The sequence below is a fragment of the Opisthocomus hoazin genome, chromosome 7, assembly GCF_030867145.1.
Source record: "Opisthocomus hoazin isolate bOpiHoa1 chromosome 7, bOpiHoa1.hap1, whole genome shotgun sequence".
NCBI lineage: Eukaryota > Metazoa > Chordata > Aves > Opisthocomiformes > Opisthocomidae > Opisthocomus > Opisthocomus hoazin.
The window spans coordinates 19,805,449-19,827,513 of NC_134420.1; the positions used below are offsets into that span (position 1 = coordinate 19,805,449).

At 46.8% G+C, this 22,065-nt stretch overlaps 1 protein-coding gene across 1 annotated transcript in view; it reads right to left on the reverse strand.

Moving 5' to 3' along the window:
• PTPRJ (protein tyrosine phosphatase receptor type J) overlaps positions 1-22,065 on the reverse strand; it is an 80,215-nt gene that overhangs the window by 16,419 nt on the left and 41,731 nt on the right. Inside the window, exons 2-9 of the mRNA XM_075425233.1 lie at positions 10,438-10,456; positions 9,239-9,397; positions 8,200-8,466; positions 7,388-7,654; positions 3,754-4,020; positions 2,865-3,131; positions 1,385-1,651; positions 200-466 (exon numbers count right to left, since the gene is read on the reverse strand). Of these exons, the coding sequence (XP_075281348.1) occupies positions 200-466; positions 1,385-1,651; positions 2,865-3,131; positions 3,754-4,020; positions 7,388-7,654; positions 8,200-8,466; positions 9,239-9,397; positions 10,438-10,456 (1,780 nt within the window). The remainder of the gene's footprint in view (positions 1-199; positions 467-1,384; positions 1,652-2,864; positions 3,132-3,753; positions 4,021-7,387; positions 7,655-8,199; positions 8,467-9,238; positions 9,398-10,437; positions 10,457-22,065) is intronic.

Sequence of the window (22,065 nt, forward strand, 5' to 3'; positions counted from 1 at the left end):
CCACAAAGAAGAAATGGCAACAAAACCTGCCACAGAACCCCCTTCCACACGTTAACATCGCTGACTGCAGGTAGGCCATGTGCAGGACCTCTCCCTGGAACAATATTGTATTTCAACCTTCAGGCAGGCAGGCAGAGCCCGGTGCTGCACAGGAAAATGCAGACCATCAGAAACACGGCTGCAAGCAACTGCGACTTACTTGTATACAGGCTTAGGGACACCCCTTCTCCTTCTGTCTCACCATCAGCTGCTACTGCAAATACTGTGAAATTGTACATCGTCCCAGGGATGAGCCCAGTAATTTCAGTTTTGGTGACACCAGATGTCAGGTTCATACTGGAGGTACCATTTACAAACTCTATCCTGTACGTGTAGGAGTCGGAAGCAGCATCGCTCACTGCCCATGTCAAGTTGACAGAATTCACACCAACATATTCTGCCTTGAGATCATGGATTGGGCTGGGCTCTGTGGAAGGCAAGACAACAATCTGTCAACCTGCGACAACATCTGCTCACATACATGGACAAAAGAAACACAGGCACACCACTACTTCACTCTCTTCACATCACTCGTTGTTCAGTGTGCAGGAGCACCCCAACAACATCACCAGATGTTCCTGGAGGCTTTTGCATCAATGGGCAGCTAAAGGACAACTGAGAAAGAGGCATCTCGAGTGGGATTCAACTTCCTTTCACATTCAAAAGCAAGAGCACAGGTCACCACAGTGCCAGCACTCCCAGGGCTTTGCCTGGGAAAACAGAGAGGTGGGCAGGAAAGACAGAAGGTTGCAGGGGAAGGTGGGGAAAGAAGTTGGTGGTGTATCGGTGCACAGCAAAAGGCAACAAACATCAAGTATCACTAGAAGAGGATCTGAGGTGATGACCCAGGTACCCTGCTCCTTTGCCACCCTTCATGCCCTGGGCTCACTCCTGAGCTAGCACTGCCTACAACTCACCCTCCTGCTGCAGCCCAGTGGCAGCCACAGGCCCTCAAAAGTTCCCTCGCCACAACAAGTTCTCTGTGTGGGAGCCTTTTAAAATAGGGATCCGAGATCCCATCCTCCAAGAAGTGAAGGCAGCAAAACCTGCCCACACAAATTCCAGGCCAGGGAGGCAGGTTCTCAGGAAGAGTTCCTTCATTGTGTGACAGGACTTGGTGATCACCTTCAACAACTGCTCGTTTTGAGGGGTTTGGGTTTACTTTGTTTTTAAAAAGGCGGCCATGTCACTTCCACACAAAGATCTCTGACTGCAGGTAGGCAAATCACAGCACCTCCGCCTGCAACAGTATTAAATTTCAACCCTCAGGCAGGCAGGCAGAGCCCGGTGCTGCACAGGAAAACACAGACCATCAGAAACACGGCTGCAAGCAACTATGACTTACTTGTATACAGGCTTAGGGACACCCCTTCTCCTTCTGTCTCACCATCAGCTGCTACTGCAAATACTGTGAAATTGTACATCATCCCAGGGATTAACCCAGTAATTTCGGCTTTGGTGACACCAGATGTCAGGTTCGTACTGGAGGTACCATTTACAAACTCTATCCTGTACGTGTAGGAGTCGGAAGCAGCATCGCTCACTGCCCATGTCAAGTTGACAGAATTCACACCGACATATGCTGCCTCGAGATCATGGATTGGGTTGGGCTCTGTGGAAGGCAAGGCAACAATCTGTCAACCTGCGACAACATCTGCTCACATACATGGACAAAAGAAACACAGGCACACCACTACTTCACTCTCTTCACATCACTCGTTGTTCAGTGTGCAGGAGCACCCCAACAACATCACCAGATGCTCCTGGAGGCTTTTGCATCTATGGCTGTGTAACAGAAAATTAAGCTAGAGGCATCTCAAGTGGGATTGATCTTCCTTTCACATTCAAAAGCAAAAGCACAGGTCATCAAGGTGCCAGCACTCCCAGGGTTTACCCTAGCAAGCCATAGGTGAGCGGGAAAGAGGAACAGAGGGAAAGATGGCAGTGCATCCCTGGACAGCAAAAGGTAAGGACATTGAATATCACTAGAAGAGGAACAGAGGTGATGACCCAGGTGCCCTGCTCCTTCTCCAGCCCTCATGCCCTGAGCTCACTCTCACGGGAGAGACATCATCTCCAAAAACCCTCTCTGTAGCACCCTATTCTCTGCGCATCTTCAAAACAGGGCAACTAGTGAGTACGCTCAGGCAGCACAGGAGAGACTTTGGGAAATTAACTGGAAAGGTAGGAGTACACATGCAGGCACATTTCAGGACAACGCAAATGACAAGAACAGGCCTTTGTTTCCTTTCAAATACATCCTGTGGAATGACCAGGCTGGTCTACAGCCATGCAGGCCAGCTCCAAAATGGTCTCTCCAACACCACATGTCAAGACTTCATACTCCACACGGCAAGGAGCTGGACGGCCCAAAGCAGTTCTCCCAAACTAGCATTGTCTAAATCCCACTCTCCTACTGCAGCCTGATGGCACCTATGGGCACCCAAATCACAAGAGTTCCCCTGGTGCAATATGCTCTGTGTGAGATCCCCTTAAAAAAAGGGTCTGAGGCCCCCATACTCTAGGAAATTAAACCAACCCCCTTTCAGAAATTTAGAAGCTAGAGATTCCCAGGGAAAAACATCTCTGCATTGTCAGCCTTGGGGACAAACATCGCCAACAGCTTTGTATCAGCGCAATGCTGCTTCTGCACTTAAACATCCCATGCTTAGCACATTGGCCACCTCCAGTTCCAGGACCAAAACCTCACCTGTGCCTCCAATAGTACTAAATTACAACCCTCAGGCAGGCAGGCAGGCAGAACCCGGTGCTGCACAGGAAAACACAGACCATCAGAAACACGGCTGCAAGCAACTGCGACTTACTTGTATACAGGCTTAGGGACACCCCTTCTCCTTCTGTCTCACCATCAGCTGCTACTGCAAATACTGTGAAATTGTACATCGTCCCAGGGATGAGCCCAGTAATTTCAGTTTTGGTGACACCAGATGTCAGGTTCATACTGGAGGTACCATTTACAAACTCTATCCTGTACGTGTAGGAGTCGGAAGCAGCATCGCTCACTGCCCATGTCAAGTTGACAGAATTCACACCAACATATTCTGCCTTGAGATCATGGATTGGGCTGGGCTCTGTGGAAGGCAAGACAACAATCTGTCAACCTGCGACAACATCTGCTCACATACATGGACAAAAGAAACACAGGCACACCACTACTTCACTCTCTTCACATCACTCATTGTTCAGTGTGCAGGAGCACCCCAACAACATCACCAGATGTTCCTAGAGGCTTTTGCATCGATAGGCAGCTAAGGGAAAACTGAAGAAATGTCATTCTGAGTGGGATTCATCTCGCTTTGAAACTGCAAAGCAGAAGCATAAGGTCACCGCTGTGCCAGCACTCCCAGGGCTTCTCTTGGGAATCTAGACAGGTAGCCAGGAAAGACGAGGTTGGTGGGGACAAAGGGGGTTATTTTGTTTGTTTGGTTGAGTTTTGGTTTTGTTGTTGTTGTGGGGGATTTTTTGTTTTGGGGTGGAGGCAGGTGTAAGAGGGGGTTTGGTGTTTTAAAAAGCAAAAAAACGCAAAACAAAATATCAGGGCTGTGTTTCTTCTACATATTAACACCCTGTTCATAGTAGACAGCCCAGGTAAGGCTTGTATTATATTTCAGTTCTCAGGCAGGTAGGTAGAGCCCTGTGCTGCACAGCAAATAGGATCCACCAGAAACACGGCTGCAAGCAACTGCGACTTACTTGTATACAGGCTTAGGGACACCCCTTCTCCTTCTGTCTCACCATCAGCTGCTACTGCAGATACTGTGAAATTGTACATCGTCCCAGGAATTAGCCCAGTAATTTCAGTTTTGGTGACACCAGATGTCAGGTTCGTACTGGAGGTACCATTTACAAACTCTATCCTGTACGTGTAGGAGTTGGAAGCAGCGTCGCTCACTGTCCATGTCAAGTTGACTTTCTCAGCACCAACATATTCTGCCTTGAGATCATGGATTGGGCTGGGCTCTGTGAAAGGCAAGACAACAATCTGTCAACCTGCGACAACATCTGCTCACATACATGGGCAGAAGAAACACAGGCACACCACTACCACAGGCCATCACTCTGACAGCACTCCCAGAGCTTCCCTTGGGAATCTAGGGAGGTGGGCAAGAAAGAGAATAGCTCAGAATAGCACAATTTCAGTCAGAATGGACCTACAATGACCATCTAGTCAAACTGCCTGACCAGTTCAGGGCTGACCAAAAGTTAAAGCATATTATTGAAGGTGTTTTCAAACACCTCTTAGACACTGACAGGCTTGGAGCATTGACCACCTCTCCAGGAAGCCTGTTGCAGTGTTTGACCACCCTCTCTGTACAGAAATGCTTCCTTATGTCAACTCTAAACTGCCCCTGGCACAGCTTTGAACCATTCCCACGTGTCCTATCACTGGATCCCAGGGAGAAGAGCTCAGCACCTCCCCTTCCATTTCCCTTCCTCGTAGAGAGCAACGAGGTCACCCCTCAGCCTCCTTTTCTCCAAACTAGACAAACCAAGAGTCCTTAGCTGCTCCCCATAGGATATTCCTTCCAGCCCTTTCACCAGCTTTGTTGCCCTTCTCTTAATGCACTCGAGTACCTCAACAGCCTTCTTAAGTCTTGGGGCTCAGAACCATACACAGTACTTAAGCTGAGGCCGCACCAACGCTGAATACAGCGGGATAATCATCTCTTTTGAGCAGCTGATTACACTGGGTTTGATCCACCCCAGGATGGGGTTTGCCCTCTCGGCCCTCAGGGCACACTGCTGACTCATACTGAGCTTGCTGTCGACCAGGACCCCCAGATCCCTTTCTACAGGGCTGTTCTCCAGCCACTCCTCTCCCAGTTTACACTTGTGCCTGGCATTACTCCATTCCAGGTGGAGAATCTGGCATTCGGATTTGTTAAATTTCATGGCATGAATCATTCCCAGTGATCCAATCTATCCAGATCCCTCTGCAAGGCCTCTTGTCCCTCAAGAGAGTGAACACCATCTCCCAGTCTGGTATCGTCAGCAAACCTGCTACTGGTGCATTCAACTCTTGCATCTAGAGCACTGATAAATATATTGAGCAGAACTGGCCCTAGAATTGAACCCTGAGGAACACCACTGGTGACCAGCCACCAGCCAGACACAGCCCTATTCACTACAACCCTTTGAGCTCTGCCTTTCAGCCAGTTCTTCACCCAGTGTGCCATGAACAGTTGTCCGCAGTTGGACAACTTGTCCAGAAGGATGTTGTGAGGGACAGTATCAAAAGCCTTACTAAAATTCAGAAAAACTTCATCCATCACCTTCCCTTCATCAACTAGGCAGGTGAGCTTATCATAGTAGGATATCAAACTAGTCAAATAGAACTTTCCCTTTGTGAACCCATGTTGACTGTGCCTGATGGCTGCATTTCTTTAAATGCCTTTCAATAGTACCCAGCATGATCTTCATAAGTTTTCCAGGAACTGAGGTTAAACTAACAGGTCTGTAGTTTCCTGGGTCTTCCCTCACACTCTTGTAAATCAGAATAACATTGACTAGCTTCCAGTCAGCAGGGACCTCCCCAGACTCCCAAAATCATTGAGAGGGGTCCTGCCATAACATTCGCTATGTCCTTCAGAACTCTGGGATGAATCCCATCAGGCCCCACGGACTTGTGAACATTCAGCTGGTACAGCTGGCCCCTTACAATTTCATTGTCCACAAGTGGAAAGTCACTGTTCCCATGGTCCCATGGTTTCTCACTGTCCTCCGACTCAGGGGACTGGGCAAAGGTCCATCCACATTATTAAAGACTGAGGCAAAAAAATGCATTGAATACCTCTGCTTTTTCTTCATCCCTGTCAGTCAGGTGACCATCTTCAGTAAGTATTTGTCCAATGTTTTCTTTAGAAATTCTCTTACTGTTAACAAACTTGAAAAAGTATGTTTTCTTGTCTGATAACACTGGCCAGTTTCAACTCTAATTGAGTTTTGGCCTTTCACGTCTTCCCCCTGCACATACAAACCACAGCTCTGTAATCTTCCTGCAAAGCCTGACCTTGCTTCCAGAGATCATACAATTTCTTTTTCCTTTTGAGTTCCATGAGGATTTCCCCGTTCAGCCAGGCTGGTCTTATGCCCTGCTTGCTTGACTTTCGACACAGCGGACTTGCCTGCCGTCCTGGTTTCAGCTGGGATAGAGTTAATTTTCCTCCCAGTAGCTGCTGTGTTTTGGATTTAGCAGAAGAAGGATGTTGGTAACACTGATGTTTCCAGTTGCTGCTGTGAAATCAAGGACTTTTTCTCAGTTTCCCATATTCAGCTAACAAGCAGGTGTGTGGGAGCTGGGAGGGAGCACAGCCAGACAGCCAGCCACACTGGCCAATGGAAATACTCCATACCATAGACGCCATGCTCAGTTTATGAATGGCAGTTGGCCGGGAGGAAAAAATTCTCTTTTCCAGGAGTTTCAACCATCCTCTTTTTTTCCAGGAGTTTGAGCTTTTCTGGGAGTTCAAAATTTTTCACGAAATCCATACATTCTGCAGTTGCTGCTCAGAGACTGGCTATGCAATTGGTCATCAGGCAGTGAGAAAAAATTGTATTGTGTATAGCTTGTTTTTCATATTCATTATTTTCATTAGCAGTAGTAGTATTTCCTTTATTGCCTTGTTAAACTGTCTTTATCTCAACCCATGAGTTTTACCTTTTGCTGATTTCTCCTGCCCATCCCGTTGGAGGGAAGGGGAGGGGTGAGCGAGCGGCTGTCTGGTCCTAGTTCCTGGCTGACGGGTTAAACCACGACGCCTGCTCCTGTGCTTCTAAAAGGTCATTCTTAAAAACTGACCAGCACTCGTGGACTCTGAAGCCCTTGAAAGCAGATTCCCAGGGTACTCTGCTAAGAAGCTCCCTGAATAGCTTAAATTTCACTCTCAAAGTCCAGGGTAGCAACTCTGCTATCTTGTTTTCTTACTACACTGAAAACTTTAAATTCAACTATTTCATGATCACTGTGGCCAAGACAGCCACATCTCCTACAAGTCCTTCCCTGTTCACAAATAGCAAGCCTAGTAGGGCCATTCTTCCTAGTCAGCTCACTGAGTACTTGGAACAAGAAGTTATCTCCCATATGAGGGGATGAAGATGGAGCGGAAGGATGGTGGGGTTTGTTTTGCTGGGTTTGCTTTGTTTTTTCTAAAGCAGGGATATGTTTCTTTTACACATTAAGACCCCATGCTTAGTAGACAGCTCAGATTAGGCTGCAAGAATAAAACGTCATGTCTATAGGTAATAGCCTTATATTTCAACCCTGAAGCAAGTAGGTGGAGCCCCGAGCTACCCAGTAGAAACACGGCTGCAAGCAACTGTGACTTACTTGTATACAGGCTTAGGGACACCCCTTCTCCTTCTGTCTCACCATCAGCTGCTACTGCAAATACTGTGAAATTGTACATCATCCCAGGAATTAGCCCAGTAATTTCAGTTTTGGTGACACCAGATGTCAGGTTCGTACTGGAGGTACCATTTACAAACTCTATCCTGTACGTGTAGGAGTTGGAAGCAGCGTCGCTCACTGCCCATGTTAAGTTGACTTTCTCAGCACCAACGTATTCCACCTCGAGATCATGGATTGGGCTGGGCTCTGTGAAAGGCAAGACAACAATCTGTCAACCTGCGACAACATCTGCTCACATACATGGACAAAAGAAACACAGGCACACCACTGTGTGTTGTTGGGGTGCTCCTGTGTGCAGGAGCACCCCAACAACATCACCAGATGCTCCTGAAGGCTTTTGCATCGATAGGCAGCTAAGGGAAAACAGAAGAAAAGTCATTCTGACATTGACACTGCAAAGCAGAAGCACTGGTCACCGCTGTGCCAGCACTCCCATGGCTTCCCTTGAGAATCTAGAGTGGTGGACAGTACAGGGATGAGGATGGTGCAGAAGGTGTGGAAGGAAGACAGAAAACCCATCAGGGTTATGTTTCTGTGGCACACTAACACCCCATCCTTTGCATATAGCCCAGTTCAGGATCCAGGACTAAAACATCATGTCTATACACAATACAACTGAACTACTATCCTCACGACATGATATTTCAACCCTGGGGCAGGTGGGTAGAACCCTGTGCTGCATGGCAAAACACAGACCACCAGAAACAGAGCTGCAAATAACTGTAACTTACTTGTATACAGGACTATGGACACCCCTTCTCCTTCTGTCTCACCATCAGCTGCTACTGCAAATACTGTGAAAGTGTAAGATGTCCCAGGGATTAACCCAGTAATTTCAGCTTTGGTGACACTGGATGTCAGGTTTGTCCTGGAGGTACCATTTACAAACTCCGTCCTGTACGTGTAGGAGTTGGAAGCAGTGTCATTCTCTGCCCACGTCAAGTTGACAGAAGTCATGCCAACATGTTCTGCCTTGAGATCCAGAACTGGGCTGGACTCTGTGAAAAGCAAGCAGGTAAAGAAAAAAAGAAAAAAAAATCTTTTAATCTGCAAGAATATTTGCTGACAAACACATAACACACTCTTCTCCTCACCCTACCCAAATAACAGGTCTCTGTAAAACAGTAATCAGCCTGGGAAAATAATCAAGCCATGCTTATACGTTGCACTTGCTAGCTCTGCAATCTACTCGTCCTCTGACTCCTTGAGTTTCACTTCATCTCAAGGAGTAAAACTGTCTAGGTGCAGCAGTGATTACCATCCTGCCTCAGCTGTCAGCTGCATGCAGGGTGCTGAGAGAGACTGGAACACACAGCCTGCTGTAAGCTGGCTATCCCAAAGAGAAGAGCCTTTCTAGCTGCAAGATTCACGCAGCTCTCCTCTAGGTATGTGATACAGCACCCTTAATACTAGGTAGAGTACTTCAGCTGTATTCTGTGACGTACATATTTCAAATCTTTATGTCACAGTTTGTTTGAACTGTTGCAGCTCTAACCTAAAAAGTCACAATAAGAAGGGAAGGGTGCCCAAGTCTGTCAGTGACAAAACTATTTCAAGGCCACGCAACAATCGCGGTGTTAAATTGCACTCGCCGTCAGCTGCGCAGATACATTTCCTTGGCTCATTTATACTCCAGTAAAGCAGGTGGATCCGTGTCCCTGCAATGATCTCTGCACTCTGGACTAGAGTTCAGGATTAAAATGCTAACACAGTACAAAAGCACGAAACACCCTGAAGATATACATCCCAGTCACATTCCAAACCACTTACGTGTTACATTGTTCTGATCACTTATTGCCCTGTCCAATAGTGGCACATCGCTTCCACCTCCAGAGGTCTTGTTCCCACTTGTAGAGTTTACTGATAAATCATCATTACCACTGGTTCCTGTTTCTGCAGTTTGATTGTTTGAGCTGCAATCCTCAGTGCCTGAAAGAAGCAATACAAAGCAGTAAGTATCTTAGCAAAACTCCCAGGTTCCCATCTGCGAAAGTATAGTCGTTGATAGGTATCATGCACAGACCCGCAGCCACTTCCGTTTTCCCAGTTTGCTCTCCTACAGAGATTTCACTGCACATTTCCTGGCTTTACCACTTTTAACTTCTGTCAAATTCCTTGATTTAGATTAAGAGATTGCCACATTATTCTGGTCATTCACTGACCCGACTCATGGTTTGGATGAAAGCTACCATGATCTGCTCTTTTTTTCAGCATAATTTTGTTCGAGAAGAACTGAACAAACTCGCAGCTACATTCTGCGTGTGTATTTTTCTCATGCGGTCTCAGAAGCTAGCTGCTTTACTTAATCTGGCATGGCACTCTTGTCTCTTTCCCTCAGTATACCAGCAAAAAAGTTCCCATATTCCCACAGTGTGTTCCTACAACTAAGGAAGAGACGTGGTACACCTGCAGAAAACAACTCTGGGTTGATAAAGCAAGCGCAGCCCAAAGTGTGGAGAAAGTCGATTTAGACCCTAAAATTTCAAGGCTAACTCATGCAAGTCTGATGTTCAGTATTAAGATAGAACTCATCTGCAATTTTTGCCACATGAAAACTTGTCATCTTGGCAAGTACAGCAGTTGCTACACTCACTTCAGAAAATCCTTAAAGCGTGACTTCGGGTGTCTTTTTTTATTTTGGGGTTGGTTTGTTTTGTATTGCCTTTACATATATTTTCCTGTCTTCCTAAGCACGTTATATCTGTACTTGATCTCACCAGAACTCTTTACAAACTGAAAAGCAAATGGATTAAAGTGCACATTTATATCTGTAAATATCCTTAAAAACATTGCAGGAATTACAGTCACTAAAATAAGCGAGTTTACAGTTTTGAATGCTATTTCTAAAAATTCTTTTCAGGAAGTTTTTTTTAATTACTTAGCTGATAATCTTCAATCTTAAAAGAAATTAAGATAATGAGAGTCATAGTAAAAATATATATATAATTGAGTAACGGAATGATACTTACAGGCAGTTGTACATCTCACCTGGAAAACAAAAATAAATAATAGAAATTAAAACTTTAAAACTACTGGAAGCCCAAATAAATTAAGGATTGGTTTAATGGGGGGGGGTGGGAAGGAGGCAGGGAGGGGGGCAAAAATCAGTTAAACAAAAAAGAAAACAAAATCTATTATTGCACTCCAGCCTTTTCAACCTGCAAAAGAGATAACTAAAAATCTACGGACATAAAAATAACACCAGAAGCATACCAACAGAGAAAAAAACCAAACATGCTGGTAAAAGGTTAGTTACTTTTTTTTTTTTTTTAAAGCAAGCAGTTTATTTTGTCACAAAAGCAGCTGATAACATATGCTGATTATTTGGCACATATAAATTTAAAAACAAAACCTACAAGATATTAGTCAAAAGACACTTTAGTTAGTACTTTCGACACTACCCTACAAAAAGCAGCAGATGCTAATTAGGTCTTTCTTCTTCACGAGATTTTTCCTATCATCCTACTGATTTATAAATTTTATTATTACTTCTCACGAAAGAATATTTGGCATTTTTGGAAACAAACTTAGTGTAGTCAAAGTTCAAAACACTTAGTATATATTCTGAAATCTACTTTATATACGCATACATATCCATAAACTATCAGCAGTTGCCATTTAGCTGCAGCCTGAAACTACTCTGCTAGTAATACCGACAAGCACACCAGAATCTTGCTCTGATAATGTATTTTAGCCTTTCAACTTCATGCTTTTACTCCTGAATAAGCTGTTTCCCTTCTTGTTAGCATGCAACCTGGCCTGGAAAATGTTTTCTTCACCTCCCTCCAGGTGAAAGGAGTGACAGAAAAGCCCCAGGCACTTGAGAGGAAAACTCTGATTTCCTGAGACTCTCATAGCCAGCCGATGCCAACCGACTGCAGCAGCCACTTTTGTCACATAACAAACAGATTACTTCAGCAATTGTGTCGGGGATTAAACACAACTCTTCACCTTGCAGAGCTACACGTGACAAGGCAAAACCAAGCATGTAGAGATACGTGCCCATAGGACAGGCAGGTCCCCAGCGCAGTGCTGGAGATCCACAGGTCACAGTGCCTTGTGAGGCTTGTGGACATGGGAGGTTTCTGCCCATGCACCGCTGGGCCTGGGTTTGACATCATGGCAGGTGCAGGCGGAGGCAGTCTCCAGCCCTGGCTGCGCTAACATCACCAGCAGAAGGGCTGGTCCTTTGGTTGGCCTTTATACCATGTCACCCCTAGAAAATCCAGCTTAGCTTTATGCCGGGTGGTGCCTTACCCACACAAAGCACCAACCCCGCTGATGGCAGAGAGGTTGATACATTTATCTACAGCACGTCAAATGCTCTCATTTTCTCTTTCCGCTCTGTTTTTGTAGACATTTTCCTAGCTGTTTCTGCAGTTTCGTGAGCTAACTCAAAAGAAGCAGCTATATCACAACAACCCAGCACAAAGCTTGAATCCCAAATCACTCGCCACCCAGCTCTCATGCTGCTGGTGCCACAAATAGCTCCATCAGCAGTAGCTCCCCGCATCACAGTCATGGGCCCAAGCAGACACACCCTCAAAAACTAGTCAGAATATGCCATTAAATCATCTTGTTCTCCATATGAGAGACTACAAAAAGCACTCTCCACGAAGATGAGGCAGGGCAGCTGACTGGAAGCAACCCTAGAAGGAACCCCTCCAGCTTTACGGGAAGGAGAAATGCAGCAAAGCAAGCTTTAAGTGGAAAGACCCCCTTCCAGCCTGTGATGGTCTTCATGCCGCAGCAAGAAGAGTTTGGCCACACTTCCTAGGCAAAAGAGCACTTCTAAACATTAAAGAACTAACTCCTGGTCTTCTCTAGCACAACCCCATCAACAACCCAGCACACCAAGGACATCACTTTGGACGCAGATGCCCTACATACAAGTGCAAGGCTCTGCCTCCACCTTTCTGAGCATTTGAGAGCCCAGCCAAACTGCCAGGCTATCAGGAAGTGAGGAAACGTTCATCTGTACTCAGGTCAAGAGCCCTTCTTCATTGAGAGGGCTTTAAACTAGGTTCGAAGGGGGAAGGGGATATTGCCCAGCTCACTAGGGATGAGCCCAGGCTTGGTGTGCCAGGGTCAGGGGTGAGATTGACAGCCCAGCTCAAGTGTGTTTACACCAATGCACGTAGCATGGGCAATAAACAGGAGGAGCTGGAAGCCATTATACAGCAGGATGGCTACAACTTGGTCGCCATCACAGAAACGTGGTAGGACAACTCGCATGACTGGCATGCTGTCATGGATGGCTACAGACTCTTTAGGAAAGACAGACCAACAAGGAGAGGTGGGGGAGTTGCTCTGTATGTGAGGGAGCAACTGGAATGCATTGAGCTTGGCCTGGGGGCAAATGAGGAACGAGTTGAGAGCTTGTGGGTTAGAATTAAGGGACAGGCTCATAAGGGTGACACTACGGTGGGTGTGTACTACAGGCCACCTGACCAGGAGGAGGAGGTTGATCAGGCCTTCTACAGGCAGCTGCAAGCAGCCTCACAGTCACAGGCCCTGGTTCTCATGGGGGACTTCAACCACCCTGGCATCAGCTGGGAAGACCATACAGCTAGGCAGGCGCAATCCAGGAGGTTCCTACAGAGCATCGATGATAACTTTCTGATGCAAGTGGTGGAGGAACCAACAAGGAAAGGCGCGCTGCTGGACCTTGTATTAACAAACAAGGAGGGACTGGTTGAGGATGTGAAGGTTGGAGGTAGACTCGGCTGCAGTGACCATGAAATGATCAAGTTCAGGATCCTGCGTGGAGGAAGCAGGGTGATAAGCAGGATCAAAACCTTGGACCTCAGGAGGGCTGACTTTGCCCTCTTCAAGGAGCTACTGGGAGGAATCCCATGGGCCAGGGCTCTCGAAGGCAGGGGGGTCCAAGAGCGCTGGTCGCTCTTTAAATGTCACTTCCTCCATGCTCAGAAGCGGTGCATCCCCCTGAGAAAGAAATCGAGCAAAGGAGGCAGGAGACCTGCATGGTTAAACAAGGAGCTTCTAGCGGAGATCAGGTGGAAGAGAAAGGTCCATGGAATGTGGAAAGAGGGGCAGGCCACTTGGGAAGAGTACAGGAATGTGGTCAGAGCGTGCAGGGATGTGACGAGGCAGGCCAAGGCCCACCTGGAATTGAAGCTGGCAAGGGATGTAAAAAATAACAAGAAGGGCTTCTTCAACTACATCAGCAGCAAAAGGAAGGCTAGGGACAATGTGGGGCCGCTGCTGAATGAGGCGGGTGTCCTGGTGACAGAGGATGCAGAGAAGGCAGAGCTACTGAATGCCTTCTTTGCTTCAGTCTTCAGTGTTAAGACTGGCCCTCAGGAATCCCAGGCCCCAGAGGTAAGAGAAGAAGCCTACAGAGAGGATGACTTTCCCTTGGTCGAGGAGGACTGTGTGAGGGATCGCTTAAGCGATCTGGACGTCCACAAATCCATGGGCCCCGATGGAATGCACCCATGAGTGCTGAGGGAGCTGGCAGATGTCATTGCTGAGCCACTCTCCATCATCTTTGAGAGGTCCTGGAGGACAGGAGAGGTGCCCGAGGACTGGAGAAAGGCCAGTGTCACTCCAATCTTCAAAAAGGGCAAGAAGGAGGACCCAGGGAACTACAGGCCGGTCAGCCTCACCTCCATCCCGGGCAAGGTGATGGAGCAGCTTATCCTGCAGGTCATCATCAAGCAAGTGGAGGAAAAGAAGTTTATCAGGAGTAGTCAGCATGGATTCACCAAGGGGAAATCATGCCTGACCAATCTCATAGCTTTCTACGATGACATGACTGGCTGGGTAGACGAAGGGAGAGCCGTGGATGTTGTCTACCTAGACTTCAGCAAGGCTTTCGACACAGTCTCCCATAACATCCTCCTAGGGAAGCTGAGGAAGTATGGGCTGGATGAGTGTCCAGTGAGGTGGATTGAGAACTGGCTGAATGGCAGAACTCAGAGGGTTCTCGTCAGCGGCGCTGAGTCTAGTTAGAGGCTGGTAACTAGTGGTGTCCCCCAGGGGTCAGTACTGGGCCCAGTCTTGTTCAACTTCTTCATCAACGACCTGGATGAAGAGTTCGAATGTATCCTCAGCAAGTTTGCTGATGACACCAAGCTGGGAGGAGTGGTAGATACACCAGAAGGCTGTGCTGCCATTCAGCGTGACCTGGACAGGCTGGAAAGTTGGGCAGAAAGGAACCTGATGAGGTTCAACAAAGGCAAATGCAGGGTCCTGCACGTGGGGAGGAACAACCCCACGCATCAGTACAGGCTTTGGGGTGGACCTGCTGGAGAGCAGCTCTGCGGAGAGGGACCTGAGTGTCCTGGTGGATGACAGGTTAACCATGAGCCAGCAATGTGCCCTGGCTGCCAAGAAAGCCAATGGGATCCTGGGATGCATCAAGAAGAGTGTGGCAAGCAGGTCGAGGGAGGTTCTCCTTCCCCTCTACACTGCCCTGGTGAGGCCTCATCTGGAGTACTGTGTCCAGTTCTGGGCTCCCCAGTTCAAGAAAGGTGAAGAGCTACTGGAGGGAGTTCAGCAGAGGGCTACAAGGATGGTGAGGGGACTGGAGCACCTCTCCTACGAGGAGAGGCTGAGGGAGCTGGGCTTGTTCAGCCTGAAGAAGAGAAGGCTGAGAGGGGACCTAATATATGCTTATAAATATCTGAAGGGTGGGTGTCAGGAGGATGGGGCCAAGCTCTTTTCAGTAGTGCCCAGCGACAGGACAAGGGGCAATGGGCACAAACTGAAGCACAGGAAGTTCCGTCTGAACATGAGGAAGAATTTCTTCCCTCTGAGGGTGACGCAGCACTGGAACAGGCTGCCCAGGGAGGCTGTGGAGTCTCCTTCTCTGGAGATATTCAAGACCCGCCTGGACAAGGTCCTGTGCAGCCTACTGTAGGTGACCCTGCTTCGGCAGGAGGGTTGGACTAGATGACCCACAGAGGTCCCTTCCAACCCCTACCATTCTGTGGTTCTGTGATTCTGTATTCTTTCACAAAGAAGTGCCCAAGGAACAAGAGACATAAAAAAGTAAAAAGCCACTCTTAAGGCAGGAAAACACTACTGCGCAGCATTCAGAGCAGAAGTGCTAAGCTATGTGGAAGCAGCTGCTGAATGAAGAGCAAGAAGTGAGATTCCCTTAAAAGCAGGGCAATCTAAAAGCAAAGCCAGAAAGATGCTGTGTTTAATATGAAAGGGAAATCACAAAAAGAAGAACAAAAACAACAACAAGAAACACCACAGGTCTGAGTAAGTCACAGTGATTTCTGCAACCCTACAGACAAAACATCAGGTGCCCAACATCATTCATAACCCATCCTTCAGTTACTTTCTATTCTGTAAAACTGCCTGAAGGTGACAAAATTTCTTGTCTCCCCCTCCCCAGATTTTGAGTCCAGGGGCACAGCATATGTCCTGGGCAACAGGAACAAGACATGTGACAGAGAAACAAGTATGCCACTGCCAAGTCCCCTGCACCCTTGCTTCTCACCTCCCTATTTCTTCCCTGCCAGCTCAAAGAAGCAGCCTGTCGTTTCCTGTTTTACCCCCAGCTACAGCCATCTGATCTAATGGCAAATTATTACCAAGCTGCCAGAAACTTGGTTGGACTGTCACGCGTCGGTTTTGTTAATGCTCAAACAATAGAAGTGAAGTCGTGCTAAAACTCCTGTCACGTGATGAATAAACAGCTTCCCATCATTTTACTTGCTTCTGTTTATCGCACGCTCTGGCAATGCCCCCTCATGATACCCCTCTGGCTTCCCCAGAACCCTGTGTGCAAACCAAATTCAGAAAAGCACATCCCTTTGGCAGCAGGCAGGCCTCCTCCTCAAACGCAAAACTGCGCAAAACAAATGATCCCATTCCTGAGCGTCAGCCTGCCTGACTCAGTCATTCCATGCTGTATTTTTCAACACAAGCCACGAACTGAGCTGTTCTTTGGCTTTACGTTATTACTTAATGAGATGCTATTTATACAAAGCATTTGTTTATTATTTCAGAGGATATTTGTGCTGAACACCTGATTCTCCTTGAGTTTCATCTAATATAACAGGAGCCCTGCCGTTTCCGCTTTTCTTTTCAACGACACGGATCCGTATTATTCATGTACAGAGTTGGGTATTTTGTTTAACCAAAAACCTGGAACTTGGGGTAGGGGTAGAACATCCCTCCCCAAGAAAATACTGAACAGATCAAGGAAAGACAGCAAAATGCGAAACACTGAACATTTCAACTGAACAACAGGAGATGTGTATACACAAACTCATCACTGTCATCAGCTATGGCAAATAAATCTTTTCATGTGTCACACAGCCACGCTTCGAGCCTGATCAAAGGCTGTACGTTCCAGAGGAGCTGAATAATTCATCTGCACTCGCACAAGGCCTGTCCTGCACTCCTTATGTGCACAATTTATTATTGGCCAGGAGTTGGTGGTGTGTAATAGATGCAGGATTCGGCTCCATCCTCCTCAGGTATACAGTGGGTTGCCTAATTGATGAACTATTATTATTAGCCTCACAGGTAATCTTACAGAGGAAAAAATTAGATGTGCTACAGGAAAACATCTTCAAAAATACTAAGTGACTGAGAAGCCCAAGTTCCTTTGATACTTGGTAAGACTTAGACTAAGACTAAGATATTTTCAGGAGCAGGATGTAAAACGCGCCTGCTGTACCCACGTACCGGGGAGCCACGGGAGCTGGGCAGCAGCAGGGAAGACAGTAGTGCCTCCCCCTCTGCTGGCCGCACTTCTGCTGGCCACAACATTTCCGATCGGCTTGCCCCTGCTGCCAAACCGTACGCTCTACTGAAGTTAGGGCTCCAGCACCGGGGGGAAAACCCTTGTCGACAGCAGCCCACCTGCCTGGGGTGCTCCAGTTTCCAAAACAAACAGCATGGTTTGGTTCATGTAAATACAAGGTTAAGAAGCTGGCTAAACAGTCAAAGTGAGCACACCAAAAAATCCTAACCAAAAAAACCCCTTAGCCACAAATCCCTTCTGAGAACACTACTCGAGGCTGCCGCTTACTATTTCTTGTGTGCTCACCAGTGTGTGCCTTGTGACTCAGATGCAAAAAGCCAGGAAATTAATCACACCCCTCTCAAAGCTAGAGATCTTTCACATGCATACCTTCAGATCTTCTCCACCCACCCATACTCTCAGGCGTGGAGGAGCTCCACAAAAACACCACCAGGTTATCACAGTGGTCTCCAAATTCTCTCTCGACACCCTTTCACGAAAGCAACAGCATAATTAAGACCACTGCCCCAGTAACCCTGGCCTCACTTCCTTTTTTCCCTGCTATGCCCACCTACCCTTAGTTGTCCCACATCCATAACTATGGGCTTTAGGGCAAGCCACCACACTGCAGCCATCACAATAGTTTTCAGACTCCAGGCTTCACTTTGCTGTCATTACCAGTCATCGCTGCTCTGCCGACAAACACTAACCAGCAAAGACACAGTAATTCAGCCACTTGCAGACTGCTCTGTCACCTCTGACATTTCATACTTGCCACAGCTTTATTCAGAAAGCGTTCCCACAGAAAGGTTTTCTTCGAGGTCACACAAAGTAAGTGAAAACTAAGCCCTGGAATGCCACTGGGAAGCCCCACAATCAGGGAAGTGGGATTGCCCAGGTCTTGCATCCTCAGACTGATACAGCTTTCCAGTACTCACTGATTTTCTAGAATTTGTAAGGCATTGACCGCGATTCCAGCTGGGACTATCTTCCCACTTCACTGGGAGTGTAAGTCTAAACCTGCAGGGAGTGACACCTTCCTGCAGGAGACAACAGCCTTGGAGACAGGATGGGGTTTGGAAAGACATAATAGTTTCTGTCTCTCGCAACCAACCTCAGGACTGTTCCACCTCATTCTTCTCCACATTATGTCCAAATTAATGAAGTCTGTAGGCTTACAGCATCGGGCAAGAAAAATGAGATCACCTGAAATGGGGCAGAGAGCTGTGTACCTAAACCTGTATAAACCTAGTTCAAGTAACATGCTTTACTTTGGCAATTCCTGGGTTTGGGGGTGAAAAAAATACCATATTGGAAAATGATCTAAAATATACTAGTGTAATATTTTGTCCTATTTTCTGATTTCTTCCTAAAATGTCATAAGTCTTCAACTGCAAAGCATTTCTCTGCATTTAAGCAGACAACTTCTAAGCATAAATAGTTATACTGTTACACTATTGCAAAATGCATAGAAATTCACACACAATTAAAGACATGCCAGGCAAGAAAAGCAAGTGTTTAAAAGCAAGTGTTTTCCCCTGCGCTTATTGTATGAAAAGAAAAAAGACAATGCAGATCAAGCCTGCGTGCTGTAGATTCACTCCAAGCTCCGCTAACAGTTCAGTTATCAATTTTGGGGGCATTTGTGAATGCTCGGCCCTCCCATAGCAGGTCCTTACTACTTGGAGGAGTAAACAGTCAACAGCAGGCTAAGTCAGAAGCTAACATTTAATTATGTTATACAGAATCATAGAATGATAAGGGCTGGAAGGGACCTTTAAGGGTCATCTGGTTCCAACCCTCCTGCCATGAGCAGGGCTCAGAGCCCCATCCAACCTGGCCTTGAACACTGCCAAGGAGGGGGCAGCCACAGCTTCTCTGGGCAACCTGGGCCAGTGTTTCACCACCCTCATTATGGTGAAGAATTTCTTCCTAATATCTAATCTAAATCTGCCCTCTTTTAGTTTACAGCCGTTCCCCCTTGTCCTACCATGACACACCCTTGTGAAAAGTCCCTCTGCATCCTTCCTGTAGGCCCCTTCAGGTACTGGAAGGCTGCTGTAAGGTCACCCCGGAGCCTTCTCTTCTCCAGGCTGAACAGCCCCAACTCCCTCAGCCTGTCCTCGTAGGAGAGGTGCTCCAGCCCTCGGATCATCTTCGTGGCCCTACATCCATATAGCTTCATTTAAGATTGATTACTTTCTGGATTTGGTGCTGGGGTTTGGGTTGGTTCTTTTTTTCCTTCTCCAGTATATTTTGATTTTGTTAAATTCATTTTAAGCGTATCCCACAATAGGTTTTTTGATTCAAATTAACCCTAGATGATCTCAATAATATGACACATTCACTTCCAGTGAGAAACTGAAAATACGTTGCGGCAAGTGTCAGCTCCACTTGTTCTCCCTCTGGTATCTTAGGCAGGCACTCACGGCCCATCCACAAAACACCACTTCACAGAATGGTTTCAGTGGGTTTATCCTGGGGGAAAAAAAAGCTCTAATTTTAGAAGCAGCGCGCTAACTTTTTGCAAAATCTTTGGAGTCTTCTCTTCTTTTCACCCTAAATGAGCAGCTCTGTTAATGAGGCTGTATGGGACCAGATGGAGATCCAGAACCCAGAAGAAACATGAGCTGATGTTTGTTATGAATTGGGTAGGGCTGTTCCCTCTTAGGACACCACGTTGGTTTAGGCAACCATGCAAAACCCTAAAGCTGTCGACAGCCATACACAACTGTGCACAGGCTATTTTGAGCTATTATGCATTTATGTGAAAGAAGAAAGACTATTTCCACTTCGCATGTATTTATATTTATCCCCTGAGATTTCTAAATTCTGTCTTCCCTGAAGCAAGCTTTCTCCAAAGAGAGACCAAATATCATTTTTTCCACTGGCATTTATGGAAACAGATGAGGAGATTCTGGTTTGTGCAGCAAACTCAACAACAACTAGTTGAACTAACTAGTGAACTAAAAATGTTGTGGGAGTGTGGGAGACAAAGCCTTGTAGGAAAGCCAAGATGAGACACCGAATGAAAAGTTGTGATGAAATACACTGGAGAAAGTTCTTTCTTCCTCTCCTAATTTTTCTCCCAATTTTACCTGTGTCTGCTTCTCAGATGGCTAGCCTAGGAGCAAGGAGTTTTCTGGGCAACATATCCAAAATAAAAACACAGAATGGACCTTATCTGAATTGTACCTGTTAGATCTGTCTCCCCTTCCTGAGTCCTCCCTTCAAGAAAAGATTTCTCAGGTAAGTTTTCCTGTGGTTTGGTACAAGCAAGCAATTCACCTACCTGTGTACATACAAAACAAACGAGCAACAGAAATGTTTCAGACCAAGCAGCACCAATTTTGGTAGGAAACTGGCTGACAGTAGGCCCAGACACCAAACATGACTGCATCCCAACTGACAGCTCTCACCACTGACCCTAGGAAGCACCATTAGACCTCCTGCCAATGGCTTCCAGACCAAACATCAATTTAAAACTTTTCCATGCAACCCAGTAGTTCTTCTGTTTCACCCCAACCAGTGGTTCAGTAGCATCCCTCCAAGTATCCCACACACTTCCAATTGCAAAGACAACAACAAAACTTCATCCCAGAGAGAGGCTGAGAAGTTTCAACGAGTTTAAATTATTCACATCAGCCAGTAAGTCCTACATGTAACATCTCTTCAGAGACAAACCTGCTGAAGGAGTTTACTAAGAGAACGGTGTGCTTATTTGACAATGGCAATGAGTAATATTTAAAACAACTACTTGCTGAAACCCAAATTGTTATCCTAGTCGAGCATCATACTGACCTCAGTGGAACTGCAGCTGGCTGTGTAATTAGCAATACCTGAATCGAAAAACCTCCTCTTTTAATAAGGATTTTCAGTTAGCACTGCCAGTCGTTTTCTTTCAAATTAAGAAAGCATCAACCTCTATTTTATGTGAACAAGGCACATTCCTGCATGTGGACTAACAGCATTATTTTTTCACTCTGAGTCATTACTCGGGCACACCCTGGAAGGAGGATACAATGAAAAAAAGGAGAAGGAAAAAAAAAAACCTACTTCTGTGGCAATGACACAATGCTAACTGTCCCCAGATCATCCAGGCTGGCCACGCAGGCCACATGGAAAAGCCCCACCAGAGCCAGAAGCCACGCGGCCTCTACAGCCCAGTCACGGAAATGAGGGGCACTTCCTGACAGGGCCCTACTCCAGATCTTCCCCGCTGGGACTCTCGAGTTTCTCTCTTACCACAAGTAGATTTCACTCTCCTGAGCTGGACACTTTGAACTCAGAATCACAGAATGTTCGGGGTTGGAAGGACCTCTGTGGGTCATCTAGTCCAGTCCCCCTACTGAAGCAGGGTCACCTACAGCAAGCTGCACAGGACCTTGTCCAGGCGAGTCTTGAATATCTCCAGAGAAGGAGACTCCACAACCTCCCTGGGCAGCCTGTTCCAGTGCTCCATCACCCTCAGAGGGAAGAAGTTCTTCCTCATGTTCAGACGGAACTTCCTCTGCTTCAGTTTGTGCCCACTGCCCCTTGTCCTGTCGCTGGGCACCACTGAAAAGAGCTTGGCCCCATCCTCCTGACACCCACCCTTCAGATATTTGTAAGTATATATTAGGTCCCCTCTCAGCCTTCTCTTCTTCAGGCTGAACAAGCCCAGCTCCCTCAGCCTCTCCTCATAGGGGAGATGTTCCAGTCCCCTCACCATCCTTGTAGCCCTCCGCTGGACTCTCTCCAGTAGCTCTTCATCTTTCTTGAACTGGGGAGCCCAGACTCCAACCAGTCTTTGCTCAGGAAAGTGTTAAAAGATACTTTACAACAAGAACAACATCAATCTGGATTTGGTTTGCGAGTTTTCCCAGTA